The sequence below is a fragment of the Cariama cristata genome, unplaced genomic scaffold (assembly GCF_000690535.1).
Source record: "Cariama cristata isolate BGI_N322 unplaced genomic scaffold, ASM69053v1 scaffold6638, whole genome shotgun sequence".
NCBI lineage: Eukaryota > Metazoa > Chordata > Aves > Cariamiformes > Cariamidae > Cariama > Cariama cristata.
Window position 1 is genome coordinate 145,792 of NW_009629368.1, and position 10,984 is coordinate 156,775.

Genomic DNA, 10,984 nt, shown 5'->3' on the forward strand with positions numbered 1-10,984 from the left:
ATAACGATTGAGTCAAACTGCAGGAGACAATTTTAACGAATATCACTTTCTGACCTCAAAGGAAGCAGTGCTTGTCAATGTGTATTTTTAAAGCAGGTATATTTTAAAGCATACCACCTAATTATGCTATTTGAATACACAATCAGGCTGATAAAACTCAAGTCCAAGAAGCTGCTGCTACGATATCGTCTACAAGAACAGAAAGTGAGGATGAATAAATAAGAGAAAAAAGATTTAAATACAAATACCTCTTAGCTCCTCTTCACTAAACCATCAATAACTTCACTCTTTGGAGGAGTCGTCTCTGAACCTACCCACGGTCCGTTTTTTGTAAGCCCTGGTTTGTCACCTCTGCCTCTCAGCTTTTGCAGCTGCCACGACTATGGCACATCTCTTCTTTCTTTCTCTCCAACCCACAGCACAGGCAGGTGACAGGTTCTGCCTGGACGAGGTCCCAGTGCTACTTATGACTCTACTGACAGCAGCTCCAGGAGGTAGCAAAGCTCCTCCTTTTGCCCTGCCCCAGGCCAACCTGTGCCAGGGGCCAGCCCAGCCTGGCACAGGGCCCAAGATGAGCCAGGGACGACTGGGCACGCTGCTGTCCTGGCTGCTGCTCTGAGCATGGCTCACTGAACAAACGGATGCTGCTCTCTGGGCTGAGATGTCACTCTGCTGTTTCACCAGGCCCCAAAGGATCGAGAGCACAAGTGCTTTTAAGTTGCCCATAATATTGCTGGCACATCATCTAATCCTGCAGTGACACTTTCAGTCTCAGCTCACCTCTTTTTCTGTCCCAGGCATACAGCTCCTTTATCCCCAGCTCCTCCAAGGACTTGGTAAGCTCCAGCTCCTCCCCAGTGATGCCATCTCGCAGAAGAACAACGTGCTCTTGACTGACTTCACACTTCTCACAAATAGCTGGGAGGATGTTGTGGAGAGGCACCTCCGGACTAACTCGAACCACAGCCTTCTGCGTCTTCAGGTAGTTCACTACCAGCCTCACAGATTTCTGCAGAAACAAAAACACTCAGTTGTCCCTTCATGATTGCTAGGCTCTCTTACAATGAGAAAGGCATCGGGGACTTCCATATTGTCTTGACTCCTCCTAGGCAAACTTAGCCCACATGTATACTATTGCAAAAAATACCACCAACAAAGAAAAAAAAAAATCTCAGAACTCTCCTGTCACTAAGGAGACATTCATAAGAAGAGGTGAATAAGGAAAAGGAATCAGAGGCAGACGTAATTTGTGAATGTTTACAAGTACCACTCTGAAAGTATGACAGTGTAATTAGGTATACTGATTCAGAATAATAAAAATTTCAGCAAAAATACTTGGCAAACAGCTACTTCTGAATCTTCACAATACTGTGAAATACATTTATTAACAATCAGTCTTCTCCCGTATCTTCAATAAAGATGGCAAACAAAATGCCACTAAAACTCTACCTACCTCCACACAATCCCACAACCCTCATTTCAGCCACTACTGCAAATTTCAGTCAACCCTGTTTTCAGTCAAGGGTCTTTATAAGAACACATTTCCATCTATCCAACCACATGAAACATAACATTTTGTCTGAATGCTGGAGTCCAGACTGGCACCTGCCAGTCTGTATGTAAATCAGGTAAGCCAGTAAAGCAGGTTATAGTCAATCTCAACTTCTTGAAATCATAGGAATGAAATTATGTTTCATGGCACCATTTTAGCCCTACAGAGCACTGACCTCAGGGACCCGTGGTAGAGTTCGCTTTGTCTTCTCTTCAGGAATCTTCTCTTTCAGAAACACCGTCTGTATGTCCAGTGCTCCTATCAAAGTGTTTGGCTTGTAACTCAGAGGTTGTTGAGTTCCCAAAGACTTCAGTTCAAGACTATGTTGGGACGGATTTAAGCGATACTGGCTGCATAAATCAACCAACAGATCCATCACAGCTTTACTGCAGGGAAGACGACATTCACCATTAGCATGAGAAAAAACAGTTGCCAAAAAATTTACCTCAGTTTTAATATGGGAGAAAAAAAGACAATACAAGCTGTGGATGTGTCACTACTAGTTAAACATCTTCGGGAGGGAACAGTGCTAATGCTTTGAAATGCTAAACAGATCAGATAAAATGTTAGGAATTAAATATATTTGCACTTCAGTGTGTGTTTATGAGCTGGCAATTAACTATTCACTATGAGGCAGACAACAGTGCCAATAATAGCACTAACAAACATAAGCCAAGAGTGGACAAAGTGCATCTTAGCTGCTAAATCCATACATTAAATTCTCCAATTCCAATACTGTTCTTTAACATTAAGACAAGATACAAATAAATGATGCAGTCATGGTATGGTAAACTCTACCTAGATTTGAACCATCACATAACACAACTCAAAATGGAGCTTTTAAAAGGTAGTCAGGATATTTTTTTCCACCTTACAACTTTGAGTTCCTCGAATCCATTTGACATCATCAATATTTCCAAGTATAAGAGATCCCTTCCATATTTGTTTTGGTGAAGATATTAAGTCTGTACAAAAACATCTGGTTTGAAGTACTTGCATTATCAAGAACTTCTATTGCAGATGTGATTGTTAAACCACACGGTTAAAAGAATCAGTGACTGCCCCTCTCTTATTCCATGCCTCTGCATGGAGGTACTCCATTTCGTGTTAACTCAACATTCACTGGAGCTTGATACTGCCTGACACAGCAGATATGAACTATGTTCCTCCACACCCCAGAAATTCTCTTCTACCAAGGTACTGAAAGGTTCTTTTTTTCCAACCTTCCTCCCTAAAATTCCATTCAGGATCAGAGAAAAGAGGTTTATTAAAACTGATTATGTTCCTGAAAAGTTTTGGTTTCATAACCAGTATCTGCCATCAACAAAACAACGTAAGTCGAAAAAATTACCAGCCGTACCTGAAGCCTGACATATACATGGGATACTTTACTTCTAGCGGCATATAGACTGCATATTTGCCAAAGGAATTGGCACTCTTCTAATGTGTAAACTGGGAAAACTGTATACAGATTCAAAATGTGAGCAATTCAAAGAAAATAAAATACTTCACAGGTTATTAGCTATGACAATTACATCTGTAGCTCAAGAACTGCCCTTCCACTGCAAGTTGCTGGCATCTAGGAAATTACTCTGTGGGGGGCTGCCCATCTTCTTTCTATGCATATGTTGTTGGTGAACATCTATTCAAGAAGTCAGAATCATAGAATCATTATGGTTGGAAGAGACCTCAAAGATCATCAAGTCCAACCGTACACCCGATGCCACCATGCCCGCTAAACCCACTAAGCCATGTCTCGAAGTTGGTGAAGAACCCCGGAGAGCTAATGGCAAAGACAAGAAGAATGGAAAATGAGAATGATCCCTTACTAATAGGCAAAAGACTAAAACATATGTAGGTGACAACTCTTCCCGCGCAAGATATGAGAAAGGACCTTCTTTACAGTAACCTACTTCAAGTTAAACTGAGTTGTGCAGTGTGAGCTGAAAAAGTAGCAAGTGTGGAAAATTTGAAATAGGTGATCGCATTGAAAAGACAAGAACACAGTGAGGAGATGATGACTGAAGATCAAACAAGGAAAACATATGTCATTAATATGTATAGCAGGCTTCAGAAAAATAGAGCACTGTGGTAACTGCTAACATAGAGAGCATCTAAATAGAAACGTGTAGTATCTAAATCGAAACCATATTAGGTCATTTTATGATGACGTATTCTGGCACTGTCCCCAAATTGCCAAGGTCTGTATTGCACAACCATGTTCAATTCATATGTAACACTCCGCAGCCCAATAGAAACATTTACATTTACCAAGTCCAAACTATAGCAGAACCCCACCTACACCAATACTTAACATGAATATTCATTAAGCTGTGCAGCAGTGAGCATTTAAAAGTGTCAGTCCACCTGATACGGATCTCAGCTTGCCTGTTTACAGACATATTTCTTTTAAACTAAAATTTGCATGTGTTTTTTCCCCCTCAGCCTTATTACTGTTGTTTCAGAGAAAAGCAAATAATCTGGCAGAACCGCAATACATGGTGTTGTACATGCTAGACATTTCTATTTAAAGTGGAACGCTAATATACTTCTGTAGTGCATAATATTGTGATAATTCATTCAAATTTGGACAGTTATCTTGCCTCATGTAAACCATTTCATTAAAAATACTTTTTAAAAAAAAAGAACTGCACTTGAAAAAAGATTTTTTTAAATATAGTTCATCAAAAGAACAGTTTATGATTCCACGCCCCTTTCACTGAAATTATGAAGTATGTTCAGCAGCAGCAGTATCATAATTGCAGCAAGATTAGAAACCACACCAGCCACCTGAGAAAATAAGCTGCAGACAATCACGCAGGTTGAACAAATTTGTCCAGACAAAGAACAATTTAAAAATCCAGCCAAATTTGAGGTTTCACCTTACTGCTGACTACAGAGCAGGTGTGCGTTAAATATAACACTTAAGGAAGTCTGCAACATCCCATCCTGAGCCATGCTGTTCAGAATACACTGCTCAGAACTGTTCCATTAAAAGCATCCCCAGGCTTCATCTGTACCATTTCATAGTACAAACTAAGCAGTATCTCTGAAGTTTCTGAAACAACTTCAAAGTGAATAATACGCTCTTCCCAAAACGGAAATTTGGGAAAATAATTTCCCCAAAACTTCTAAAGGATTTAAAAAAAAAAAAAAGGGAAGAATTCTACAAACAAAACTCAAAATTCATATGTTTCAGAGAAAAGAGCTGGGAAGTCCTTGCAATGAAGTTATTCTTATATCCATTTTCAATTTCACCAACTTGAAAAATTTTCCTTCTAAACTGTTAGGCAGTTCAGCTTGCTTTTAAATGGGAGTTTTACTTCAGGTAACTCCATATATATGCCACACAGAGAAGAGAGCCATTAAACACAGCAAAAGAATGATACTGAGCCATCTACTAATCTGGATCAACTTTTCTTTCTAACCTTGGGCTGAACATGGCTCTTGGAAGACGCAAAGAGTCAGTCTGTCCTTTGCTTCCATCTTGCTCCAGACATATCTGCACTTTATTTTAACCTGTTTTTGAGACCTGGTAGAGAGCATACTCTATTCTGAAATTCAGGCAGGTCTGATCATAAAGGATTAAATCTAAAGCTGAAATGAAGAAGTTAAATGCCTCCTCCCTTTCCAACTACTCAGCTAAGAAATACATTACTTTCTTTTAAAATAAGATGTTGCTGAAATTTTAGGCAGAGAGACCAAACACTATGTGACAGACACCAAACATTAATGACTGACTGGTAAGCAAATACTAGAAGCACAGAAATAAAACTGCAGGATGAATCCAATTTAAGATTCAGACAAGATGGTCCAGACAACTATTCTTAGCAAAGGAGAATACTTCAGCTCTACCCTGATATTCTATTACTAAGCTGTTTGACATTTAACACCAATTCTGGACAGTAAAGAATAACTACTTTGTCAGCAATAATTATCAGGTTGAAGCCCTGATCAAGTTTGAGCATGTCAGGCCCCTTGTATCGTGTTGTTCACCAGTAAAATGCAGCAAATATGTCTATACTTTAAGAGGCAGAGAGCAACTGAGTTGTTTTGGGTGTGGCTTGGCCTAATCTCCTTGGATCACACAGAGAAATCCATTATAAAATATAGCCTTGTACACTTAGGAAATAAATATGTATGATAAAGTTGTACTCTATCAAATGACACTGACTTTCCTATTACCTTCTACTTTCATGCTACAAATGCCCATAAAAAAAAAAATCTCAAACTGGAGGAAAGAAGCTTCTTTATTTAGGTCAGTGCCAAACACACACTAGGAATCTAAAGTGACAATTGATTGGAAAAGAAAAACAGTAGTGTAAAGGAGGTGACCTGAAGTCTCTGATGCTTTCACTGTCAGCATTTGAAAACAGAAAATAGCATTAGTCATTATCATTTTCTGATGCCACAAAGCACAGCAGGCACTTCATGAAAAGATCAGAAGTTTTCCTACACAACCAGAAACATATACACTAAATAGCAAGCTGCATCAGAAGTAGTACAGGAAACACGATAAACAGATACTCCTATTCCTTTTCTTATTTTGTTCATGCATATTTGGCTCTTATTTTCCACAACTGAGCAAGTCCCCAGAAGGAACATCAAGATGACACACAAGAAGAGCCAGATGACTGGGTTTGTTGAGCCTTAAGATGAGAAAGGCGAAGGGAGATCTTGTTGCTGTCTATAAGTACCAATCAGTAGGGTTACTCGGTCAGACTCTTCTCAGCGGTGAGCGGCACGAGAACAAGAAGCAAGAGACACATGACAACATAGGAAATTCCATTTAGGTACAAGGAAACACTTTTTCACCACAAGGATGGTCAAGTCCTTGAACAAGGGTGCAGAGAGGTTTGAAAACCTCCTCCCTGGAGGTATTTAAACTTGCCTGGAGACATCCTTGAGCAACCTGCTCTTGTGAGAACTGCACTGAGCAGGGAGTTAGAGCAGGTGAGTTCCAGTGGCTCCTTCTGTAAATTATTCTAGTAAGATTTTTTTTTCAGTCTACATTGAACTACTGCAGTTTTGACCTGACCCCTATTTAGTTAAGCTCATTTTTAACTCTTTTGCTGTATACGCGATGTTCATCATCTTCTAGAAACAACTCTCTCATGTTTTACCAACCTGGGTTGATTTCACACCTTTGGTCTTTCCTGAGACACCGCTCTGTATGTTGAGCTATAAGCCCACAATTAAGACTCACTGAAGAGTCTTCCACTGAGAATTATGTGAGAGTGTTCTTTCTGTGATGACATTAGCTTTATGCTCCATATAACGCATACTCTGCGCTGAGATCTGTCCTCCAGTATTTGCAGAATGGGACTACAGCTAGTTTATGATTTGTTCTAGTATTTTGCTCTCTGCACATCACATGTATGAGAGAAATTGTGTAACACTTAAGATAACAGTAGGAGCAACAACTGTCCAGTCTACTTCTGCATATTGGCTATCCACACGCTGACAATTCCAAACCAAGTATCATTTAGATTCAAACATCCCCATTTTTCTGCAATGTATTTCAAATACTACTGTGTTAATCAGGAAGTCCTCCTCAGTGTCACTCCGTGTGAATGGAGACAGATGCATGATCCCTTTATTTTATAGGTTACCCATTGAAAGTATTACCTGTGAGAAATGCAAACAGAAAAAGTTTCTGCTAACTCTTGTGAGCTTTTCCACTTATTTTCTTTCTAAATGTCTATCCATCACCTCTGTCAGACATGTTAAGAGTGTGCGTGGATCTACTATAGATATATGCATAAAAAGTGTAAGTGGCCAAGGCTCTGCCTATCCTTTTAGCACATCAGTTAGTGCTCATACAACAGTACAAATATAGATTAGTTGTGAGGGTATTTTATAATCCTTTTCAGGGAGGAGAAGGTTAACAGTTTTTCATTCAGACTTTTACATGTTTTACAGTAGAGTTCACAGGGACCAATTATTTCAAAAAAGAAAACTGTTTTTTAATGCTATTCCACTGCTGCACACACTCCTTAAGGACTCAACTTTGTCCTAAATTCTGCACTATGTATTTCCAAAATCTGGAGTAAGTTGTGTGTTACAAGATGACAATAAACTCTTAAAGAGAGACTGTCAGCTTGAGTTAACTTTTATAAAGAAATGTACTTAAAAATTCCAGATTCCAATAAAATATCTTTAAAGAGCACACACTTCCTTTTTTTTTCTTGAACTATCTTTCAAGAAAATTTAATGAGAATTTTCTGCCCTCTTGATGGTATTTACAGGAACTTTATATAGAGAGAACAAAGTAAAATTAACAATATGCTGCTTTATTTACATACAATGAACAAACTGAAAGAGATAATTTTGACTTTTAACTGGGTTCATTTATAGTAACCTTACATGATACTAATTAACTACAGTAGTTATATTTTCAAACATCTTCTAGTGTACTTCATTGCTCTGTGAACTGCTTTCCTGAAATTACAGAATCTTTTTCATTATGATGATGCCCAGGGCAAGGTTTTGCAAATTTTTCTGCAATAGAAAAGCTATTTCCCCAGGGTACCCAAAATCAGATTTTGCAGAATGCAGTTTTAATGATGGCAATGAAAATACTGAAGATTTATAGCAGTATAAACAACAGCAGAATTTGTCCTGCCATGATATAACGATAGATAAAAAGAGTGAACAGGGAAAAGAATTTACTACCTGCACTGGCTCCCATACTTGCTTCAAACTAAACAAAACACATTTTTTTTAAAATCCACCATCTTCATCATTAAATGTTTACCTCCGAGTATCATTGTACTTCACAGCTGTCCAGTTCACAATGTCAAAACAATGCAGAAAGATGAAAAAACCTTTCTGGGCATCTGTTCACAGATTGATACCACTGTAATACACTGTTCATTATAGGGTATCCTCTTCTTATTTCATAACTTGTTAGGATGATTTACTCCCCTCCTCAGTTTCCATAATCTTCTACTTCCCACAGCTGGCAATCAGTGCCTGAGATTTGTCATTAACTCTCCACTCCAAGTGCTCAAGATAGTGCTGAGGGAGAACACCTACTACCTCGGTTACCTAGGTTAGGCACTGGTGTTACTCAAGATTAGCACAAGCAGGGATTTAATTGCCGCCTAAATCAGGGGCCTAGACCTGTCATGCCGACAATGGAGAGAGGCAGGCACCTTCACAGAACAATGAAGACAACATTTTGGTTGCTTACAGTGCTTAATGTATATGATATAAATAACTCCACAGAAATGCCTAAGGTTTATTTTTTTACATTTCTTTCAGGTTTTAGACCACAAACTGAAGACTCTAATAATCAAAATACTCAGTCTCAGTGTATGTGACAGCAATGGTAGTGATAATAAACACCTGTGCTAAAGACAGAATGTTTATTGTACAGAGATTTTCCATTTGTTCTCTGCTCCTGTAGCTTGCACGTTCTTCAAAAGGTCACATTAAAACACCACTCTTGTAATGTTCTTGGGAGTGTCTGTTTTGAGTTTTGGCTTTTTTTCTTTAGGGGGAAAAAAAAAAATATCTTTTCTAACCCTATTGGCAATTATATATCTCCCGATACAAAATGCTGCATAAAGATTAGCCTCTTGTTAGCTCCCAGGTAGTTTATATTTGCCAATAAAACACCACCTTTCTTTGGGATCTAATGGCCAGTGAGTTTCATGTCCTGCTATACTTTCCAGGCCTGTTCTCTTCTTTCTCTCAATTCCAAATCTCCCCATAAAAAAACTCAATCACTGAGTGTACAATTTAAGAGCTCTGATAAGCACTGCTTTCCTTTAAAACCTTTAACGTCACTCTGGCTTTGAGGCTGACCCACAAAACTTGCACTAGTCTCCTTAGAAAGGTTAAGAGAACACTAATTTCTACAAGAAAAGTAGGGGGAAGAATGAAGTAGGAGACACTACACACTGCTGTACACATCCTCCTCAGCACTAAAATACACTAACAAACTGTCAAAACAGACTAATATATCAGACCAAGACAAGTAGTTCTACAGGAATGCAGACCAACTTACTGCAAACCCCAAATGTAAAATAAGCACAGATGCCGATTTATCAAAATGCACCTACATATCTTCCTAATCTGGTATTATCACTTCCTACACTGCTGACCACACCACTGTTTGCTAGAGTTTCACTGTAGTATTGAACGTATTTTTAAAGCTCTTCCAAATTCCTTAAGTAATAAGTTTCCCTCTTTCAAAACTGTTCTCACAGGGAGGATGAGGAGAAGGAAGAGCTCCCATGGTAAAGAAAATTATCTCAAAACTGCCTTTCCAATACAATTTGCCCTTGATTGTACCCAGTGACAGTCTCTCTTCCCATGGAAAAAACCAATACATTTTTATATAGAAAAGGCTTCCTAGATACCAGCAGATGCTTTGCTGTCTACACAATCGCAATGTATTTGTGAAGGTAGGATCTCTGAATGTAATGAATCATTCATCTTCTGAGCTTGCTTCTCAGCATGACTCCAGACAGGCACGCTGTCAGGATTGCTGTGTGCCAGCAGCACCTACTTCCACTGCACCAAAACCCCTCTGTATTATGCGATGTGATACAACCTAAGACTAGCCTGGTGGCACTACATGGATGAGACTGATCCATACATGTGCTGAGGGTGATCCATGGGGAAAACAGTGACACTATAGCTGCTAAATCCTTCCTGCCCCAGCTGAGAGGGTCCTTTATACATGGCTCTCAGGACTCTCTGGTACAACAGCTACCTAAAATGCAGAGAGAAGCATGGTAGAGAAACCCCATCAACTCAGAAAGTGAGACATTAATATCAGCAAGTATCTCACTGGGAATGGAGGGTTCCAGAAAGTGGGAGCTAATCATAGCCTTACCTTCCTTGTACTGTGCTCTTCTGCTCCATCCCACTGGGTAAAATGACTGTGAAGTCCACTGATCTGTTTATCATGTTCTCCTTCATGCTCACAAGGTTCTGATCAGATATTACAGCTGTCTCTGCAGGTGATTTCTGCTCACTGTGAATTCTACTTGCTGCAGAAGGCTGATTTGGTGGAGGAGGAGCGCGAGCTTTCATTCTTCTCCTTGAGAAATAAAGGCAAGAAGAAAGTTAATTTCTTGCGAGTAAAACATAAATATGTTAAAAAGAAAATATGTTCTTTCAGCTGTAATCTCAGATTTTTTTAAGAAGTTCCACTTATGCAAGCCATTTTTCTTGATCATGAAACTTTCCAATGGAGTCTTATTTTATTTTTACCTCCTCTCTAAAAATCCGCTAATTTTTTAATGATGCACTCACTTCTACTGTTTGCTTTCCATGCCCCAGGGGATGAATCAGTTCCATAATTAGGATATGAAATAATCATTATTCTGTCAAGTATGAAGCATGCTCCTATGAACAGCGAAACAGAAATGCTGGGTCCAGTCCAATCCTGACTCAAGAAAAGAGTTGGAGGAAATG

General features: G+C 39.1%; 1 protein-coding gene across 1 annotated transcript in view; it reads right to left on the bottom strand.

Annotated features, from left to right (window-relative positions):
* The window catches only part of COBL (cordon-bleu WH2 repeat protein), a 111,238-nt gene extending 100,636 nt beyond the window's left edge, over positions 1-10,602 (bottom strand). The window contains exons 1-3 of the mRNA XM_009705131.1: positions 10,401-10,602; positions 1,728-1,938; positions 781-1,009 (exon numbers count right to left, since the gene is read on the bottom strand). Coding sequence (XP_009703433.1) covers positions 781-1,009; positions 1,728-1,938; positions 10,401-10,600 — 640 coding nt within the window. The 5' untranslated portion in view covers positions 10,601-10,602. The remainder of the gene's footprint in view (positions 1-780; positions 1,010-1,727; positions 1,939-10,400) is intronic.
* Between the last annotated feature and the right edge of the window lie 382 nt (positions 10,603-10,984).